Source organism: Heterocephalus glaber, unplaced genomic scaffold (assembly GCF_053883595.1).
Source record: "Heterocephalus glaber isolate CG9 unplaced genomic scaffold, H.glaber_assembly_v1.0 deba00000943, whole genome shotgun sequence".
In the NCBI taxonomy this organism is placed as follows: Eukaryota; Metazoa; Chordata; class Mammalia; order Rodentia; family Bathyergidae; genus Heterocephalus; species Heterocephalus glaber.
In genome coordinates, this window is record NW_028258175.1 from 8397819 (window position 1) to 8420343 (window position 22525).

The 22525-nt window shown below is 40.0% G+C and overlaps 1 protein-coding gene and 1 pseudogene across 7 annotated transcripts in view; one reads left to right on the top strand and one right to left on the bottom strand.

Annotated features, from left to right (window-relative positions):
• Nucleotides 1-19270, bottom strand: part of Gspt1 (G1 to S phase transition 1) — a 34401-nt gene extending 15131 nt beyond the window's left edge. The window contains exons 1-8 of one of the 7 annotated variants that reach the window (XM_013076415.3): nt 19147-19270; nt 8279-8326; nt 8142-8183; nt 6694-6921; nt 5534-5567; nt 3223-3300; nt 1513-1693; nt 129-283 (exon numbers count right to left, since the gene is read on the bottom strand). In XM_013076415.3, the coding sequence (XP_012931869.1) occupies nt 129-283; nt 1513-1693; nt 3223-3300; nt 5534-5567; nt 6694-6921; nt 8142-8163 (698 nt within the window). In that variant the 5' untranslated portion in view covers nt 8164-8183; nt 8279-8326; nt 19147-19270. Of the gene's footprint in view, nt 1-128; nt 284-1512; nt 1694-3222; nt 3301-5533; nt 5568-6693; nt 6922-8141; nt 8184-8278; nt 8327-18481 lie in introns of all 7 variants that reach the window. The other 6 variants (XM_021237253.2, XM_004855858.4, XM_004855860.4 and 3 more) reach the window with 6 other exon arrangements.
• Nucleotides 19271-20518: 1248 nt separating this feature from the next.
• On the top strand, nt 20519-22152 carry LOC101721038 (smad nuclear-interacting protein 1 pseudogene; annotated as a pseudogene).
• The last annotated feature ends 373 nt before the right edge of the window (nt 22153-22525 follow it).

Here is a 22525-nt window from a genome sequence, read left to right on the forward strand (position 1 = left end):
CAATTAAATGTCAACCAAATGAACTCTAGTTTCCTAAGTAAATTAAAGTTTAGGAAAATTCCAGTGAAATACACATACAATAACAGAAGCATCCTTTATTCTACTAACACAGTGACAGCTAAGCTTACCTTTCATTGCTCCAATTTACTGTTGGATCATCCATCTTATTAATAAGCACAATTAAGTGTTTTACACCTGCTGTCTTTGCCAACATTGCATGTTCTCTGGTTTGTCCTCCCTTTTCAAATCCAGTTTCAAACTCTCCTTTCCTGGCTGAGATTACCTGTTCAAAAATATCAAGTAATTTACCTTCAGACATACTTTTCTGCAGTGAAACATCTTTTCACTTATATCAGAGGGTTTCTCAAGAAATCAGAAGCAAATGAGCTACAATATACATGTCTTTGTCAGAAATCAAATAATTCTTGGATGGCTTAAGATTCGAAAGTTTGGAGCCAAGCATAGTAGAGCACACCTATAATCCCAGCACTTGGGATGCTGAAGCAGGAGGGTTGCCATGAGTTTGAGGCTAGCCTGGGATACATAGTAAGTTCAAGGCTAACCTGTCCAGCATAGTAGAACTTTGTCTCAAAATAAATAAATAAATAAAGATTTGAATGTTTGGGGCCAAGGGTGTAGCTCAGGTATAAAGTATGTGCTTAACATGCTTGTGGCCCTACATTCAATTCCCAAGTGCCAAAAACAAATGAAGACTTGAGTTTCTTCCAACATCTGAACTTTTTTTTTTTTTAAGACAGGGTCTAAGTCAGTAAACTGTCCAGGCTGTGCTCAAATTTGTGAGCCTCCTGTCTCAGCCTCAAGAGTGCTGGGATTATAGGCACATGCCATCACACACAGCTTCTCAGCAATGCATTTTAATAATCAATTTATGTGATCTAGTGTTAGTATACTATCAAATCTGTGAGGAATGACTGAAAGCCTTAAGAAGCACATGCTACCTTATCCATTCCTGGTGGGTTTAAACTAAGTTCTGACACACTAATAGAAAGCAATGGAAGAGAAAAGTTAAAATGTAGCTTCAGAATTAAGTTACAAAGATTTCTTAGCCAAAGGTGGTAGCACACACCTGTAATCCCAACACTCTGGGAGGCTAAAGGAGGAGGAGCTCAGGAAGAAGAGACAGGAGTTTAACCCTACCCTTCACAATTTAAGTGACTTAGTGACATCCTGTCTCAAAATAAAAAAAATTTTTTTGAAAGGCTGGGGATGTAGCTCAGTGCAGAGGGCTTCAGGTACAACAAACAAACAAGTAAGACTGGCCTGGTGGTGTTAGTGATAGAACACTTGTCTTAGCACATGGCAAAGCTCTGGGTTCAATCCCTATCAACACCAGAAGATTCTGTGGGCAGGTTAGTGCAACAAAAATGAAAATTGTGACTACATTATTACAATTCTCTGCAACCTAAATTCTAACTTTTAGAAGGTAAATTCAAATATTTATGACATAAACTGGGCTGCTAATACACACAGGACTGAAAATGTTTCTCTTACCAGCACAGCCAAATCAGCTTGAGAGGCACCACCAATCATATTTGGAACAAAACTCTTATGGCCAGGGGCATCCAGAATTGTGAAATGCTTCTTTTCTGTTTCAAAATAGGCACGACCCACTTCTACTGTCTTACCCTTGTCTCGTTCTTCCTGATTTGTGTCTAAGGCCCAAGACAAGTACCTGGAAGAATTTTTAAAATAATAATTATATTGCTAAAAACATTAGTGTCTTGAAAGATGTTTTTCTATCATTAAACATGTAATTGATGACATCTAGCTTTATGTCGATCACATAAAAAGGACTGATGAAAATAAAAGTTAAGGGCCGGGTATTTAGCTCAGTGCTTCCAGCGCCTGCCTCAGAAGTGCAGGGTCTCAAGTTCGATCCCCGGTACAAAAAAAAAAGTTAAAAAAATAAAATATGTATTATTGTGATTCAAACAGAGCCCTTACCTATATCCTGTCAATTATATATTCTATAAGCACACATTGTAAATAAAAATAAGCTGACAACACAGAAAAAGACAGTATTCAGCACTAAGGCCAAAATCACTATGAATTCAGTCATAATGAGATCCCTTATAATTCATGCATAAAATACAGCACAAATGATTATAAAAAATCAATTTTTTTTTAAGTAGAAGTAGAGGACACCAATCCATCATGTGGGAGTACTAGTTACTTGCTAAAAATAATTTAGCATTATATAATTGTTATATAATTTTTACATAATGCCAAACTTAACAGTAGATGTTTAGATTACTTCATCCTCTGAATTTCATAGCATATAATCTTTTTAAGCCTCACACTGATTAGAAGATTTTCCCTTTAATACAGAAAAATACAAATATTTTTGAAATGATAAAAGTCCTCTCTCCCTCCCTGTGTTCCTTTTTTTGTGTGTGCAGGGCTGGGATTCAAACCTAAGGCCTCATGCATAGTAGGCAAAGCATTTAACACTTAGCTACATTCCCAGCTGCAATTTTTTAAAACTAAAAGTAAAATGGGTTGGGGATTTAGCTCAGTGGTTCTGGTGCCTGCCTCCCAAGAGCAAGGTCCCAAGTTCGATCCCCGGTACCAAAAAAAAAAAAAAAAACAAAAAAAACCCCTAAAAGTAAAATATGTGATTACAAAGCAGGAAAAAGGAACCCTTCCTCTCACCATTTACAGTAACCAATGTCAGTATTTTCTTCTATTCTTTTTTGCTTGCTAGTATTTATATTATGATCATATGTTGTTTCCAACTTTCTCCCCAAATGCCACTGCAACATAAATTCTATTCCTGCTCACCATAAATTTTACAAAATTAATTTAGTGGTTATACAATGACCTAATTAAACGAGTGGCTTATCGTTTAACAGATATCTTACTAGATGTTTGGATAGTTTCCAAATTTTCTCCATGTAAATTATGAAGTCATTAGGAATAGATCTACCACGTATTATGATGGGAAGGGAAACTGTCTTTATTATGGCACCATTTTAGACCTCAAGAATTACTTGTTTTTTAATTGACAGGGTCTCACTACATTGTCTAGGGTGGCCTTGATTTCCTGGACCCAACTGATCCTCCCACCTCCACCCCGAGTAGCTGGGACTAGAGGTATATGCACCATTTAGTCAGCTAAGAATTTATATTTTAATAGGCTTACAAAACTATTAAGTGGGCAGTATTTCCTTAAAAGTAATTTACAGCGTCATGAAATTTTACCAAGTTTCTCTGTTTTTTTCTTTGGCTTCTCTTTCATATTTTTCAAGGGTCCTTTTGTCAACCATTCCAGTCAAATACCTGAAAACAGTTAAGAAAAAAAGAATTACTCACAAATTAATGAGGAAAACTCTATAAAGCTTTTGAGAACTTCAACTCCAGAAAAGCTATTTTTAAGTAAATTATCAGTAAGATGCTAAAACTATGGAAAAATTAAGTGAAAAAAGGATATATATAAAAAATAAAGGACATATATACCCAGTCTCAGATTATCAAATAAAGGGAAAACAGTACTAATTTTATAAGGGAGAATACTGACAGATAACACCTAGACCAAATAATCATGGCTAAGTCACTTGTTATTATGTAGAGCACACTAAATAAGTAAAGCATGATTTTGGGGGGGGGGGGGAGACACGGTCTTGCTATGTAGTTCAGGCTGGCCTCAAACTCACAGTGATCCTCCTTCCTCAACCTCCCGAGTGCTGGGATTATAGGCATGGTCTACCATGTCCAGCTTAAAGCATAATTACTGATATTATGTACCCTTGACAGAACACACTGAGAATACCCTTCTGTGATATTCTTGCCCCAAATGCACAATCTTGTTCTAATTGTGAGAAAATATCAGTCAAATTCAAATCGAAGAACATCCTATGAAATAACTAAATAGTACTCTTAAATTACTAAGGTAATAAAGGTAAGGAAAGACTTGAGAAAATGTCACAGCTTGGAAACTAAAAAGAGATACAACTAAATGCAATGAGAAATTCTAGAATATAAAAAAGGAATCAGTGGAAAAACTGATGAAATTCAAATAAGGTCTATTCTTTAGTTAACAGTATACTAACATTAATTTCCTAGTTTTGATGAGTATACTATGTTTATGCAATATGCTCACATTAGGGTAGGCTGAATGAAGGGTCTATGAGAATTCTGTACTGTTTTTGCAACCTTTCTCTAAGGTAAAAGAAAAATTTTCTGGTGGTACTGGGGATTAAACCTAGGGCCTCATGCATGCTTAGGCAAATGCTCTACTACTATGCTACAACCTCGACCCTTTTTAAATTTTATTTATTTGTTTGTTTATTTATTTATTTATTTTTTGGTGCCGGGGATCGAGGTCAGATCCTTGCACCTTCGAGGCAGGTGGTGGAACCACTGAGCTAAATCCCCAGCCCTAAATTTTATTTTTTTTCCTAAACTTTATTTTTAAGATAAGGTCTCAGTAACTTGCCCAGGCTGGCCTGGACCTTGCAAACCTCCTGCCACAGCCTCCTAGAATGCTGTGATTACAGGCATGTGCCATGATGACCAGTGCTTACATTTTTCAGAATAAAAGTTTTTTTTTAAAAAAAGTAAATACTCAACTGGACGCAAGTGGTACACATCTGTAATCCCAGCTACTCAGGAGACTGAGGCAGGAGGACTGAAAGTTCAAGGCCAGCTGGGCAACTTAATGACACTACCTCATAAAACAAAAAGGGCTGAGAATATAGCTCAATGGTAGATAATAATGAAAAAGTTTACCTTGTTCACAAAATTCATTATTCTCAAATAAATTATAGACTTTCCTTGACTTATAATGGGGTTAGGTCCTATTCCATATAAACTGAAAATATAAAGCATTTAACTTTCTGAACACTGGTTAGCCTAGCCTACTTTAAATGTGCTCAGAACATTTATACTAGCCTACAGTTGACTCAAATTATCTATCACAAAGCCTATTTTATAATAAAGTATTAAACAATTCATGAACACTCACAGAAGGGCATTTTGTTGACAGGACATAAAACCACACAATATACAATATACAAAAAACACAGTATACTGTATGGAGTACTGGTTGTTTGCCCCAGTAATCACTGACTGGGAGCTATAGCTTGCTGCTGCTTTGATGCCCAGCATCATGAGGGAGTATCATACTGCCTGGAAAAAGAGGAAAGTCATCAAGTTTGAAGTACTGTTTCTACTGAATGCATACTACTTTTGCATTGTAAGTTAGGGACCATCTGTATATTCAAAGTAGACTAAGATTTCTTGTATTCTAGGGTTTTGTAATAAAAATCTAAAAAGACAGGTTTCAGAAACACATTTAAGCAATGTTCATTAGAGTCTCATGGTGATTAAATTACTAACAATGATCACGCTGCAAAAATTACTTAGTATCTGCCTTCCCTAAAGGTGGTTTTGTTAATTTTTCTTAACCTGGGATGACCTGTTTTATCTCTTGTATGGCTACATGAATGTTTACAATGCCTGACATTTGCTCAATTAAATTAATACTATTATTTAAGAAAAGACACAGACTCACATTATTTGTCCTCCAATAGTTGACTTGCCCGCATCTAAAAGTAATGTCAACAATACACAAATCATAGGTTAAAAAACACTACTATGCTGCAAATACAACTACAGTTACATGTAGCATGTATAAGTAAGTCTTGCAAAAGCAACTGAACTATAATAGGAATGTAGGGAACAAAGCCTAGTTACTTTCTCCCTTGGAAAATGTGGCTATGACTTGCTACAAGGCAATAATGACTTAGAAATATACTTTCCTGATAAGGAAACAGAATTTTTGAGCAGACTATTCCCCAATATTCAGCTACCAGCACAACAGCTAAAGAACTGTGAACATTAGTCTTCCTCTCACTTTAGCAAATAGGATGTGTTCATTTACAAACTTCAGAGTAGTTTTTTCTTCTAAGAAAAGGAGTTTAGTGTTTGTTATGGGGAAGGCAGACATAAATGAAAAACAGCACAGAATTCTTTTGTTTTTTGGTACCAGAGATCAAACTCATGACCTTTGTACCTGTGAGGCAGGCATGGTGCCACTGAACTAAATCCCCAGCAAAGGCACAGAATTCTGTATTTTCTTGTCACTAATTTGGGGATATGTTAGACAATTAGAGAATATCTGATTTTGTTAATTTATTTTGCTAAACCAACAACTTGACAAGCACACAGAAATACTCCAATTATGAATTTCTTACTTCACATAAAATTAAACTAGTAATAAGGTTAATTCCACTAAAATACAACTAAAGTCTTAAAAAATAAGTAGTGCCTTTCCTAGATATCAACATATCATAGTATGCCAAAATGTAACCAGTACCTACAGACTAATTATACATTACAACCAAATGTAGATGTATTTTTCTACCAATTTCTATGCAAATTATTCACCTGCCCAAACTTCAACAACAAAGTACTTGTAATAATTTGCAAACTTAAACAAAATCGAGAAAGTTAAAAAAAAAAAAAAAATCAAAGTAATTTAGCATGTGTGAGGCTCTGGGTTCAAACCCCATCACCACCCCCAATCCCCCCTTGCACCAAAAACAATATCAAAGCAGGGCATTTTAGATAATTCAGTTCAGTGTCACTGAACATCTCCAAATATCTAGCTAAATAAGATGTCTTATCCAATCTTTTTGGTCATTTCTTATAAATGCTATGAGTGCTGCTCACCTACATGTCCAATGAATACTACATTTACATGTTCTTTCTTAGGAGCCCCTGGCGGTGCAGCCATGGATTTTGGTTTTGGTATTTCCTCTTCCTCCTCCATCATTTCCTGGGCATTTTCCTCAGGTGGCCTTCCATCCCCCGAGGAACCACCCCCTGGCTCTGCTTCATTTATTTCTTCTTTGAGCTCCCACGATTCTTCTGGGGACATTTCCGTCTCTCCATTTTCTACTGAACACAGATATTTTAACTTAGTATTCTGAAAAAAAGATTTGCCTAAATTGTAAAATACATACTTTAAAACCAGTGGAACTTCACATACATAAGTTCCATTCCTTAGTGTCCAGTGACACATAAGTAAGAAAATCTCTTTCACAACAGAAATGGCTAATTGCTTTCAAGCTGGCCTCACTGATGATATCAGAGCTGTCTTGGAGACTATGAGATTACTGTTAGTGAGGCTTCATTTCTTTCTTTTTTTTTTTTTTTTTTTTGGTACCAGGGATTGAACTCGGGTCCTTGCGTTTGCGCAGCAGGCAGTGAAACCACTGAGCTAAATCCCCGGCCCAAGGCTTCATTTCTTAAGGACAAACCAAAGGTAAAACACGAGAGCTAACATTCCCAACAGCCCAGTGATTCTAATCTCAAGATGACTTGACAGAGGGAAAAAAGAGAAAGTTTAAAATTGGAACACAGGAAAAGTGTGAAAAGACCTAGGAGATGTATTTTCTTTTTCCTTTTTTTGGGGGGGGGCACTTTTTTTTGAGACAGATTCTACTGTTACTCAGGCTGGCCTTGAACTCACTCTATAGCCTAGGCTGGCCTCAAACTCCTGACAATCCTCCTGCCTCAGCCTCCCGAGTGCTGGGATTACAGGTGTGTGCCACTATGCCCAGCTTTTTCCTTTTCATATAAGAAAACTTTGGAATCAACTTTTTTTTCCCCCCTGTTCAAGGGATCAAACTCAGAACCTTGCACTTGCAAGGCAGGCACGGTGCCACTGAGCTAAATCCCTAGCCCTGGTATCAACTTTAATAAGCACCTTGAGAACATGGAAACCTCTACGAGTAATAAAATTATAGAAAGGAAAGAAATTTTCAAAGTAAAGGGAATAAGCACAACTATTTAAATTGACTGCAGCACTCCACTCAATTTTTTTTCCAATAGCTAAATTTATCAAGATAGTGTTAATGCCCAATTAGCTCTGCTTTATAAATTCCTTTTTTTTTTTTTTTTTTGGTACCAGGGATGGAACTCGGGTCCTTGCACTTGTGAGGCAGGCACGGGAACCATTGAGCTAAATCCCCAGCTCTGCTTTATAAATTCTAACAGCAAAGACTCAATGTGTCTTAAGTGTAGCCATTATGATAATCATAACATTTACATTTGCACCTTAAATCTGAAGAGTGAAAGTTTCATATTACTGTATTAGTATGGTCAGAAATTCTTACCAACAGGTTCTGAAAGTTCCATGCTAACAGCTGAATTTGAACCTATAAACAAGATTGAGATATAATACATATTTACAAAACAATATTTAGCTTCACTATAAATAACTTTCTCAATTAAGAGTCCCATAAAAAATTACCTTCACACAATAATGACTGTTGCTCTTCAGAGGATTCCACAGGTACTGCTTAAAAGAATTAAGTTCTATTAAAAATTAGGATCTACACATCATTTTACTTTTAATATACAGTAAAAACAGAACTTCAATAATACCACAAACCTCAACACTCAGATCAATAGCAGATACCTCAGGTTTTCAAGTAAGAAATCTCTGTTTAACACATTTTTAAAAATCTACCAATTACAGCCAATTTTCAGTAACTGAAGTATATTAATAAAAGAACGCTTATTCTCTCCTTTTTTTTACACATGTACAGCCCAGCACAGATGAAATTAGTTGGATTTGCTCAACAAATACCTATCTACTTTTACAGTCTCTTTGGGTAACTCAGTAGACCAAGAAAGCTATGATTAGTACTTTATAAGATTCCGTAATGATCTTTTTTATTTTTATATTTTCTGAGACAGGGTCTCATCACTAGTCCAGGCTAACCTTGAACTTTCTACACAAGTATATAAAAATTAACTGTGGTCAGGGCTGGGGATTTAGCTCAGTGGTTCCACCACCTGCCTCACAAGAGCAAGGTCCCGAGTTAGATCCCAGGTACCAAAAAAACAATAACAACAAAAAATTAACTGTGGTCTTTTCCAAGTTTTACAAGTACCACTTTTCCTTTTGGATATCCTAAATATAACTGAGCTTTCTAAAACCAAACTGACCACTTAGCACTGGCACCAAGTCTTAGACTTACACATATAATATAGGCAATACATGCGGAAAGCTATAAGGAGCTTCTCAGAACAGGGTTATCTGTCAAGAGACCATCTCAATAGCCAAATAATGCAACATAATGAAAATCTGTTCATGGTTTTAGTTTTCAAAATATCCTACAACTTACAGTGTGTTTTAAAACTGTGAAGCTTACAGAGGTAAACAGTATAAGTACCAAAACCAATTAAGTCCTTATATAAATGTAATGATGAAATCAATAGGCTCAAAAATAAGTTACCAGTTTCCCCACAGGACAAAAAAGCTTGCCATGAAACCTTCGGACCAAGGATCACATAAACCTAATGACAATGTCCATGCCACCTGTGAGCTGATGTTTCTGGAATGTACCAGGAAAAAAAACCACAGGATATTTAGCAAAATGTTCTTTAAACTCAACATAGGTTCAAACCTAACCTCTCCTAGGTTCAAAGTCAACAGGACCTTGTTTCTTATGTCCTACATAGTTCATATCTGCTCATGAAAATAGAAATCCTAAGTAATAAAATTGTGGCTTCAAATTTTCCAGTGATACACCCTGTTCACAAAAACCTTTACCAAGTATTTTTTTTTTTGGTACCGGGGATCAAACTCTGGACCTTGCACTTTCAAGGCAGGCACTGGAACCACTAGCTAAATCCCCGGCCCCTTTACCAAGTATTTTTTTAAATGGAACAATTCTAAGTGGGAAAGTTGTCAGTGTGCTGTAACTACAACTGCCACACCCCAAACTGAAAGGATTCTACTAGTTTAAGATAAAAGGAAGGTGAACATTGGGGTTGTAGCTCACTTGGTAAAATACTTGTCTATCATATGAGCCCCTGGGTTCCATATCCAGCACCAAACAAAACAAAACGAAACAAAAGATAAGGCGGATAAATAAAATGGCTCTGAAACAGTTCTGATACTAGCTAGGCTCATTACCACAAATTCTAAAACAAAAAATGTAAAGATTTTATAAGACAGCTGGTCATCAATACTACCTGAAGTTGAATACAGATGATAATCTGAATCTTAAAATTGTTGGTTAAGTGTGATCATGGGATGAACACAAAAGGTAACATATTGTGTGATTCCACTTTTATGAAATATTCAAAATAAGTTAATCCATCAAGTCAGAACTCAGATTCTCATAGCTGTCAGAAGTTGGGAAGACAGGGAAATGAGGAATAACTGCTTAATGAATACTCGTTTTCTTTGGGGTGATGAAAATATTTGGAAACTAAATACAGGCACTGATTGTATTACCATATACTGAATGTACTAAATGCCACTAAATTGTTCATTTTAAGTTTGGGGTTTTTTGGTTTTAATAGACAGGGTCTTACTATGTAGTTCAGGCTGGCCTTGAACTTGCGGTGATCCGCCTGCCTCAGCCTACTGAGTGCTGGACTTACAAGCATGGGCTACCATGTCTAACTAAAATATTTATTTTTATGTTATGTGGGCTTTTTTTTTTTTGAGACAGAGTCTCACTTTGTAGTTCAGGCTGGCCTTGAACTCATTATGTAGCTCAGGCTGACCTCAAACTTGCAGCAATCCTCCTGCCTCTGCCTCCCAAGAGCTGGGATTACAGGTGTGAGCCACCACGCCCAGCCCTGTTATGTAGGCTTTTTGGTCAATCTTTAAGGATATAAACGTTTTTTAAAAAAGATATTCTCATCAGGGAGTAGTGTTGCATATCTGAACTCACACAGTTCAAGGCCAGCCTGAGGTATATACAGTGAGACCTTGAGAGAGAGACACACACACAGAGACAGACAGACCTAGTATAGTAGCATAGGCCTGTGATCCCAGCACTTGCCAGGCTGAAGCAGGTGGATTGTTGTGAGAACGAGGCCAGCCTGGACTAGATAGTGAGACCCTGTCTCAACCTCAACCTGCCCTCCCTCCCAAAAAAGAACTCTCCCTGACTGGGGATGTGGCTTAATGGTAAAGCAATTGCCTAGCATACTCAAGGTCTTGGGTTTGATCCATAACACAAAACAAACTCTTCTTTAATTGTACTACCCTTGCCTTACCTAATTTTCTATATCTATCCCATACCCTACACACCTTACCACCTTAAAGAACTAATAATATCTCTTCCAGGATAGGAATACCTCTTTTAATTATAGGCACCTACAAACATCTTAGTTCTTGCTCCCTAGAAGATGATAAAACTTCCAGAATGACTGTGAGGTGCATAATTTTCTGAAATATGGAAACTTTCCCCTGCTCTTGTAGTCTCCACAGGTTAGAATAGTGTGGACATAATTTTTACTCAATATAGTTTCATACTCTGTTGTCTTTTTGCTTCATTTGTCTCACCATACCTTACCTCTGCTATACTGCCATTTCCATGAAGGTTTGATTTTAAATATCTTAACTTTTGATAAAAGCATTACAGAAATGCTATACTGAAGAGATTAAAGTATAACTTAAGTAAGGAACTATAAGTTCTCTAGCATTCAGATGACTATAATAATCTCTCAACGAGAACTTCACACTAAAGTATTCTTCTCCTACAGGAAATAATGGAAAGTAGTAAAAGCAAACATCAGAAGAAAGTCTGGGCTAGGGATGAAGCTCAGTGATAAAGAGTACTTAACCTAGCATGAGGGAGGTACTGGGTTTGATGCCAGAAAGAATCTGCAGAACATGTAAAAATGTCAATGGTTTTGTCTTAATTACTAAACACTCTAAAAAGGCAAAGCCTTTTCAAGTGTGGTGGCACACAACTGCAGTCCCAGCTACTTGGGAGGCTGAGGCTGGAGCTCAAGAGTTTGAGATAAGTATGGGCAACATAGCAAGACCCTGTCTCAAAAACTTAATGAAGTGGGCCAGGGATTTAGCTCAGTGGCATTGCTGCCTCACAAGCACAAAGTCCTGAGTTTGATCCTTGGTACCAAAAAACCCAAAAAAACCCAAAAACTAAATGAAGCTGGGCGTGGTGGTGCACACCCATAATCCTAGCACTTGAGAGGCTGAGGCAGGAGGAATGAGGTGAGTCCAAGGCCAGCCTGGGCTACACAGTGAAACCTTGTCTCAAAAAGCACCAAAAACTAAAACCAACTGAGTAAGAAAAACACAGTGGTAATGGCAATGGTGAACAGAGCTGGTTAAAATATAGTGGTACTTCATTTTATGAACTTAATTTGTTTTATGATTTGGGAAAAGATGGTTTGTATGGAAGATAGCCGTGGTTGTGTTTGTTACCCAATGCAGTTTATGAATGGAAGCAAAATTTTGCAAAACACTTTTGTTTGTAAACTGAAGCCTTCAAGAACTAAGGTATTACTGTAATTTGTATCAATACCTTCTTAAATGCTGAAAGAAGCAGTTACAAACTATTAGACTAGCATTTCCTACGTATGATGTCATTCTGCTACTTCTGGGACACAGAGACAATCCTGTCTGGTTTTTGAAAAAGTATCTCAGCTAAAAAGATTGTTTAATATAAAATCAAAAAAAGACTAACAGAGTCACTTCTGCTACAAACAGCTTTGAAATCAGTCCTAGATCTAATCCTCACTCCTCCATTTATTTATGACATGATTTCACTAAGTTGTTCAGCTTTCCTAAGCTGTAATTTTTGCATATATAAAATGGGCCAATAGTACTTAAACATCAAGAGAATACTGTGGAGATTAAATGACTGAGGCATATTAAACACTGGTAATTCATAATTAATTACAACAAGCATCTCGAGGCCCTAAAATAATTCCAAAAACCTTTAAGAATGAAACACTAGAAAGGCAAATTCCAGGGCCACTCTGTCAGAAAACCCATACTGCTTGTAGTAATTACCTCTAGGAAAGCCCTTTTTTCCAATAAACAGCATGGTATGGCAGAAAGAGCCCTAAACTAGCAGTTGGCAAATCTGGATTCTAGATTCAACTGTGTCATTAACTCTGTAAGTGACCTTAGGCATTCACTTAGCATCTCTGGGCTTCAGTTTCTTTATCCAAAAATGAGAAGATTCTATTACTGCTAGAGCGATTCCCAGCCCTAACATTCTAAGAATCTGTTTGTTCAGTCACTAAAACAATGCCTCGTAACCCAATGAGTCTTTCTGTGGAGTATCTGAAATTCCATTGTATTTTTTAAGCAACCCTAAAAGGTAGTCTTATGATTTTATATCCTATCTACTTTAAGCAATTTGAAACATTAAAATACATAAGCCAAAACCATTGCATATAGCCCCAATAAAGTACAAAAATAAGAGAAAAGCCAGGGATTTGGCTCAGTGGTTTCGCTGCCTGCTGAGCAAGCTCAAGGACCTGAGTTCAATCCCCGGTACCAAAAAAAAAAAAAAAAAAGAGAGAACAAATATTACTTCTGCTGTTTTAAAAAAAACCCACCCAACGGAAATGAACACAGATTGCTTAGTAGTACACATTCTTTGGTTTTTTTTCAAGCAAACTGATGTAAAATTATCTAGCTGGAATGTTTTTGGAATTGAGCATCACCACTCCTAGGGTTAGGCTAATAAAAGATGCTGGAGAAATCCCTTCTCTTTCCTCCACAAGAAAAGTTGAATTATATGGGAAACTGATTCCACCTGGAGTACAGTAACCATCATGTCCCCTTCAAACAAAGTCATTTACAAAGACAAAATACATCTATAATTTAGCTATGCTTTGTTAAAATCTACTGGAAAAGACAAAACTTAAGAAGCTTTAGTATTAATCAACAACTGACAACTAAATAGTCTGAGGACCTCAGAACAACAAAAAACCTTCCACGAGTGACCACATTTTTGCTTCTCAAAGATTTTTACAAATTGAGGGTAGAATGATGCAATTCTAAACAAACATGCCTAATAGACACATTAGACAGAATCACAGTAACTATGGTATAAAAGAGACAGTAAGTAGTGCAAGAAGATAACTTGTGCTCTACTTCAGCAAATTCCTGGCAAACTTAAGTAAAAACATAGAAACAGTGAGGTGTGACGATGGACACCTATAATCCTAGCTACCTGGGAGACTGAGGCAGAAGGATCACAAGTTTGAGGCCAGCCTGGGTAGCTCAGAAAGACCCTCTCTCAAAATAAAAAACAAAAAAAGCTGGGGATGTAGCTCAGTGCTAAACAGCCTCTGGGTTTCATTCCCAGTACTACAAACAAAAACAAAAACCACAGAAACACTAAGAGGGAGAATTTTATAGGTGAATTAGATCTCAAAACCAAAAAATAATGTATTCCAGAAAAACAGCATAAAATAGATATATCTTTTATTTTATGATTAAGATGACAAGATTGAAATGATTTACATGAGGCTCTTGAATCCTGAGCAATTTATCTTCTCAACTTTGAAAATTATCTACAACCTTTGTATGGCCCTCTTAATACACTATTTTCCACTAGTGTAAATTAGTCATCTGATCCTTTTCTAGACTCCTGGAGGAACACAACTTAGTCATCTTGACATCATTCCAAGTGCCTCACAGCATCCTACATTCAGTAGATAAATGCTTGTTAATTAATTGCCAGATGTAAATATGTATATCTAATCAAAAAATTCCAGATCAAAAATTCTATTCTAATACTGCTAACTCACCCCAAAAGGTTATCTATTCTTTAACAGTCCTTTCTCCTCAAACAATTCTATTTGAACACTTTTTTTTTTTTTTTGTACCGGGGATCGAACCCGGGTCCTTGTGCAGCAGGAGACGAAACCACTGCGCTAAATCCCAGGCCCTATTTGAACACTTTTAAGACATTCCTCCCAGCAAACAAAAACAAGCAAATCAAGGCTTAAAATTTATCCTATATATTTCCCTAACTCGACCTGATCAGTTTTAATTGCTTTCTATACAATACAATTTCAGAAAAGGTGAGAACAAAGAACAGATTTATGTAATAATGTATGTACTAACAATGCTAAATACAATCTGCTCCAAAGACTTTATGGCCAATCAAAATTTCTAACAGTTTAAACGGCTCTTCAGCCCACCACAACAGTAGTTAGTGTCATCACTTGTTTGTTAAATCCTTATACTCCAGCCATTCAAACACATAAAATCAAGAGCCAAAATCTAGTAAGCGGTAAGTCAAGGCAGGGAAAGAAATAACTAAGGGCACTAAAGTACTTAGCACTGTGACAATCGAAGAATAATACCACTGATCCCTGATCTGCTTACTGCCCTAATTCCATTTAGCATCCCAATGACACCCAAGAGCACCTGTATATTAGAAGTTATTGCAGACATTTCAGTCTTAAAAACAAATCAAGAACCTTACCTTCTAGTAATTGAGTCCTTTACTATAATAAAATACTATATGAACCCTTCTCCACAAAGCAATTTGGAAGTTCTTTACTATGGAGGTCCTGAAGACATTACTTTTGAGAATATCTAGTGATTCAAAAGCATCCATAAAGTCGCAGTGGTTGCATAACCTTGGAACTACTACCAAAAAAAACCAAAAACCACTGAACCGTGCACTGTAAAACAGTGAACCCTACAGTATGTGCATTATACTGTCTCATTTTAAAAAAATAAAGTCCCTCCTCCAAAAACAAAGCACTCAGCAAAAGCCAAACACAGTAAAATAGAAGACTCCTAAGATTTAAATTCTACAATACAATTTGCTATATCTTAGACACAATTCTCCCTCCAAGAAGTAGTGGAGACTGCTGGTTTTATCCTATTCTATACACCTTTTAATGGAAGGGTTCTGAGACGCTTAGAGGGTGGAATGGTGCAAGAACACTAACCCATTTACAGTTAGCACCTCAGTACTTGTTATCTGGTTCAAGGAGGCACAACAAATACCCAAAACTACAAGTAACCCTAATTACCTAACACTACTAAACCATTTCTTGTTAATCTAAAAAGACTGAACTAGGTACAAATTTGAACATAACATAAATATATTCTATCAGAAAAAATTTGTTCTAGTGTACATTAAGCTTTGTCTCCAATATTTTCCTTCATTTTGGGTCTTTTTTTTTTTTCTTTCTTTTTTTGGTTCCAGGGATCGAACTCGGGACCTTGTGCTTGCAAGGCAGGCACCGGAACCACTGAGCTAAATCCCCAGCCCTGGGTCTTCTATTTTAATAACAATCACTTGATCAATTTACTTGGCTCTGTAGAGAACTGCACTTAAATGACTTATGCTTAATTACACTAAATGTTCCTTTGGAAACCTATATTCTTAAGTTTTCAAAGAGAATCCCAACTTCTGACTTGGGATGGCTGGAGACAAGCATCACCAGCAGCCTCCCAGTGAAGGTGACACCATACAAAAGCTTCTTGCTCTACTGATGGTTCTAGGCAGCACTGCATCAAAAAAAGAGAAGACAAACTAGAAGAAATGACATATTCATTCAAGAAAGATGCAGTTTTAGAAGTTATTCTAGAGCTCTGATCTCAAGGCTCCTTCAACAGCTTTTCTGGCATCTAGTTTAAAAACACATTTCAGGTACAGCTTAACAAGAGGCTATAACCCGTGTCCATTTCCTTACTACAAAAAAGTTGCAAACTTTTTGGTTCCTCCTTTGTAAGTTTCAGTCTAGCTGCTATTTCCAATTTTTTCTCTGCTTTTTCTAAGTACTGCACAGTTCACTGGTGGTGGGATTAAATGGACCCAAATGATCTGAAATGCACAGTCCAACAGTCCCACTTAACTGTACACCTCAATGTAGAAAATCTGTTCCTTTCCAAATAAGACATCCTAAAGAAGATTGTTTTTTCTTTGAATTATTGGGAGCCTGAACTCAAAGTTTTCACACTGAGCTATATTTGTAACTCTTCTTGTTTTAAATTAGTGCCTCACTAAGTCACTGAGTTGCCCAGGCTGTGCTCAAACTTGTGATCCTCCTGCCTCAGCCTCCCAGAGTGCTGAGATTACAAGCATGCACCGACAAACCCAGCCCCTACACATTTTTATATATCTCCAACTACTAGCAGCATCAGACAAAAGCATTAAAACTACAAATTAGCAAGTATCAGTAAGAGAAAAAACTACTACTGTATCACAGGTGATAATTAGTCAACAATGACCATTCCAAATCATGGCTCTATAAACAGATGTCGCTTGCTGACTTGGCTGATGCTTAGGCTGTAAATAGAGTCCCAAGTCTAGTCACACTGGTGCTGGTTGCTCCAGAATAAAGGGGGCTAAGGGGTTGACAAGAAAGAAAAGGCCTGGATGAATGGAATCTACAAGACAAGGTACAAGGAAACAGGCACTTTTAGGAACTGAAAAGCAAACTAGTTTAGGTTGCCGAAATGGCTTGATGTAATAAGCAAAGAAATAAAACCTAAGCTTCCTTGTTCAAAAAGAAAACAACCACCCATACAAATAAAACAAATACCAAAGTCAATAAAACAACCCATTCCAAATTGCGTGTTCACATACATTCCTCATAAAAAATATTTCTCCAAACTCCATCCTTTACAGCTTCCAAGTTTCTGAAGAAACTGAACACCAAAAGCATTCTCACTAAATAATAAAGGATATTCAGCTTTTCCTTCCTTTTTCTTTTTAAGGCAATGCCGATCATTCCCTAGATAAGGACCATTTATGGGAAGAATACTTAAATTCACTCCTTGGACAGCCTACAAAATCAGCACCTGTAAGCATACTACCTACCACTGAAGCAGCCTCTAAATATATTATTAAAGACAGAACTTAACTTGAAATCACAGAAAGTATGTTTCCTTCCAATGGTTAGAAAGGCATGTGACAACTATATAGTTATAAAGTAATGCTCAAGCGTTTCAAGATATAGACTTATTAGATATGTAACACTTGAAAACAAAGTGAGTTTTATATCAAACAACATGAGCAAGGTCAAGGATGAAAATGCTAAACGTGTCATTAACAAAGGAGAAAACTCTACCAAGAAAAATAGCACACAAATCAAAGTAGTTTCCTACCAAACGTTAATATTTAAGTCAGTAATCTTAACTTTTTGATACTTTTGAACTTTTAAGCATACAACATGCTAAGGGAAAAAAATCTTTGTATTGATAGCCAACAGTTTCTGGCCGATCATTAGACTGCAATGCATCCTGGGATTCCTTTAGGAAGGTTCGGAGCCATAGACATGTGAAACGTAATTACACTTTCAATAGTGGAAATTATAACAGCAGAAGCTCTTTGGCTAGGCCTAAGGCGAAGGGACCACTCGAGCACCCATCCTCCCCACCCCTTCGACTCTCTCAACGGCCACCTGATACCGACGGACTCCTGGCTCCATCTGTCGTCCCTTCTGGGCCTCGTGGCACTGACTCGCCGCCGCCGCCGCCCCTCTCCGTCCCATACGGTTCCCACTCCCAGGGCTGCCTGCGGGGGGCGGGCCTCGCCCCCTCCCCGCCCAAACCTGACACCCCCGCAGGCCCGCCCAAGGCTCAGGCCACCCCACCCAGACCGGCCGGCACCACTGCTGTCAGTGTCCCACGTGCGACCGACCCCGGGGCCGCACGTCCCGACTCCGGCTGCCCCGAGCCCCAGCACTTTACCCGAGGGGCCTCCGGCGCCGCTGCCCGCTCCGTGGTTGTCGTCGGCCGCGGCGCCGGCTGCGGGTATCGGTGCCTGGGCCGAGCCGCGCAGGAAGGACGGCACGAACTCGGCGGCGTGGACGTTGGGCACGAAAGGCTTGGCGTTGACGTTGAGTTGCCGGCTGAAGGCCGCGCTGAGGTGCTCACGCTGGGCCTCGGCCGCCGCCGCAGAGCCGCCGGCGCAAGGGCCAGGCCCGGGAGCTTCCATGTCCGCCTGGTCCCAGCAGTCGGGCGCCGAGTCGCTGCTACTGCTCCCGCAGCTGCTCCCGCCGCCGCCACTGCCGGGATCCATGATCGTGGGGGCCGTGTGTGTGATGAAGAGAGAGCGGGAAATGGAGGCGGGGGCGTCCGGCTGGGGAGGAGCGGGCCTCGCTGACCCAGGAAAGGCGGCGAGACGGAAGGGCCGGCGCCTAGCGACACAATCTGCGGCGTCGCCGCGGCGGCAGCTCTAATATGAACTCTGCACTCGAGACGACAGAGCCGGCGGCGGCAGCGGCGGGAGCTCAACCCTCCTCCTCCTCCTCGTGTGTGCGTGCGGACCTCCTCCCATCCAACGCAACCACTGCCGTCTGCTTCACCGCCAACCCCACGCCCGGCGCAGACCGACCCCTCCCCACCATCCGTACCTTCGCCTCGGTAGTTTCCGACCCTGTCTGCGTTCGCTTCCGGCTACAGAGCACGGCAGAACACCGAACTACGAGTTCCGGCGGCGCCTGCGCGACCCCGCTGCGTTTTTCCTCCCCCCCCCTCCCCAGGGGCCGACGGGAGTCGAAGTTTAGGGGCCGGGCGCAACCGGAAGCGGGTCGCCTCCCAGCAGGCAGCGCGAGCTAGCGGAGGTTTGGTGGAAGCTTGGCTGCCCCACCTGTCACCGGGTGGGGGCGGGGACTGGTCCTGGTGAGACTCACGGCTGGACCAAGGATCCATAGGAAGGGCCCACTCGGGCAGTGGACGAAGGAAAACACAGCAGACCTCATGGGAGAAGGAGGGGACCGCCTATCTCCTAATGATTTCTTCCCTTTCTTTTCACCACCTTTTCTGCTTTCTCTGCCTCACACCCTCCCTACCTTGTCTCCCCAGTTTCCTCCCCTCCTCCAGCCAGATTTTGCCCTGCATTTCAAAGCCAATGCAAAGCGTCTTGGATTTTATGTCTTTCATTTTATCATTTGGAGAAGAGACAATAAAACCGTGAGATGTTACAACTTAAACTGCAATGTGGCTTGTAAAGGGCTGGGGCCCAGGTCCTGCCCAGGCAGAAGGGATCGTTAACTGGAAACTTTCAGTGACTCATAGTCTGACTAGTCATTAGAAGTCTTCACCTGAATTTTTCCAGTCCTTCCTCCTCCTTGCCAAGAGGCTTGCAAATTAAACAGGTTTGCTATAGTACATGATGTTTCCAGCCCGCACTATTTTGGTGCGTCAAATTTGCTTTCTTATGCGGCAGTAAGTGATTTATTCAAGTATTCCCATTTTTTTTAAATGACTGCATCTCACACAGGTTGTATTTAGGTTAACTTGGGAAAGTAAAAAGCAAAGAGAAATAGGCTGCCTTTAGACCTAAACTGCATGAAGCAGAGAAAAGCACATTGTTGTTTGCGGGTTTCTTTTTTCCTTTTTTACAAAAAAATGTTGGAAAAGAATAGGGTTAGGAGAAAAGCACATTGTTGATACTTTTCTGAAAGGAGTCTAGAGGCAATGCATCTCACCTGCCTGGAAATTACAGTGTAAGGGTGTAGACATACAGAAAGTGGTTCTTAACCTTAGATTGTTTTTTTTTTTAATTCTAGATGTGGGCCGGTACCACCCTAAAAAATATCTAGATGTAGGTCTGAATTTTAATTTTTTTCTGAATTTTAATTTTTACGGCCCCGCCCACTACCCGTCCCGGGCCGCCGCGGGCGTTGCGCAGGCGCAGTCAGACCTCCCAGCGGGCGGGGCTGTTTCTGCTTAATTTTAATTTTAAACATCTGTGTTATAAAGAGAAAAGAACTCAGCCTAATGAAATAGGTAAAAAAAACAAAGCTGTCAGGTTCCCTTTAAAACAAATCCTGGGAGACCGCAGACGGAAGCGGAAGTTCAGGGCTCTAGTTCGTCATTTCCTCACCGAGCTCTGCGGAATGGTACATTTTTCTTTGGCTCTGCCAAACTCTCAGAATGAAGGAGGTGAAGAGCGAACGGGAGCCGGGGAGCCGGCGAAGGCACCGTGACGGGGACGTAGCGATGCCAGCGGCGGCGGTAGTGGTGAAGCAGGAGCGCCTCAGCCCAAAGTCCGCTCCTGCCGCCCACCGTCGATCGGACTTTTCTGGCGGTAGCCCGTCGCCGCCGGCTGGAGAGCCCGGCCGCCCTGACCACCGCAGCAGCCGAGCCCGAGGAGGCAGCCGGTCCCCGGCCAAAAAGAAAAACAAGTCCTCAGGGAGAAGAAGCAAATCTCCTCGGAGTAAGAGAAGCCGAAGTCCTCACCACTCAACAGTCAAAGTGAGAGGAACGTGAGGATCATCCCCAGAGAGGACGGGAGGATCGGCAGCACCGAGAACCATCCAATCAGGAACACAGCGGGGGTCACAACAGTGACCGAGACAGACACCAGGGCCATTCTCGCCAAAGGAAAAGCTCTGGTGAGAGACCTGGGAGTGGGCCACCTCAGGAACGGGAGCGAGACAGCCAGAACCTGCAGGCTCAGGAAGAAAAGCGGGAGTTCTACAATGCCAGGCGACGGGAGCACCGCCAGAAGAGCGAAGGCAGCGGAAGTGGTAGTGGTGCTCAGGAGTTGGTGCGTCGGCCTGGTGGCAACAATAAAGACAAAGAGGTGCCTGTTAAAGAAAAACCAAGCTTTGAGCTCTCTGGGGCCCTTCTTGAGGACACTAACACCTTCCGGGATGTAATCATTAAGTACAGTGAGCCCCCAGAAGCTCGTATCCCCAAAAAACGGTGGCGTCTCTACCCGTTTAAAAATGATGAGGTACTCCCTGTCATGTACATCCATCGACGAAGTGCTTACCTTTTGGGTCGGCACCCGCGCATCGCAGACATTCCCGTCGATCATCCATCATGTTCAAAGCAGCATGAAGTCTTTCAGTATGCAGGCTTGTGGAATATACTCATGCTGTTGCTACTGTTGGCCGAAGGGTGAAGCCCTACATCACTGACTTGGCCTCAGGCAATGGAACTTTCTTGAATAACAAGCGTATTGAGCCACAGAGATACTATGAACTAAAAGAAAAGGATGTATTTAAATTTGGGTTCAGCAGTAGAGAGTATGTCCTACAACATGAGTCATCGGATACCTCTGAACTAGACGGGAAGGAAGATGAGGGTGACTATGAGGAGGAAGCAGTTTCTGAGAGCTAGCGAACTAAGAACCAGAACTACTGAGATACCTTTTCCTTCTTGGAATGCTTTGGGATTGACTCAAAGAGCACTGTGCTGCTCTCTGTAATGCCTCTTTCTGCCTTAAGTCTTTCTTCTGTTGCTGACCAGCTTACATTACAGTTGAAGAACTCTGACTTATGTTTGTTCAACTTTTTCTGTGGCACATCAGCCACATGCCTGTGGGTATTTTTTTCACATCTGCTACTGAGGAAACTAAACCTTTGCTTAAAGGAAAAAATAATTAAAATAAAACAAATCCTACACTATAGTGGTGTGAATTTGTGTTTAATATTAAATTATCAAATTTTACAAATACATTTTTAACACAAAGCATTGGGGAGGTAACACTATACATGTAAAGAAAACATAGACCTCCATTATAACAAGATTGGGGCCTTGGGGTGTACCCTAGTGGTACAGCACTTGCCTAACATTTGTGAGACCCTAGGTGTTATCCCCAGCACCACAAAAAAAATAAATATAACAAGGCTTGTTTTAAGTTATCATCAAGTATATGCTCTCTGAAATCTCATAGAAACTGTTTTTGTTTTGTTGGGTTGGATTTTTTTTTTTTGTAGTGTTTTGTTTTTTCATGTTAAATGAAGTATGCCTCTGCCTCAATACAAAGTTCTGAATATA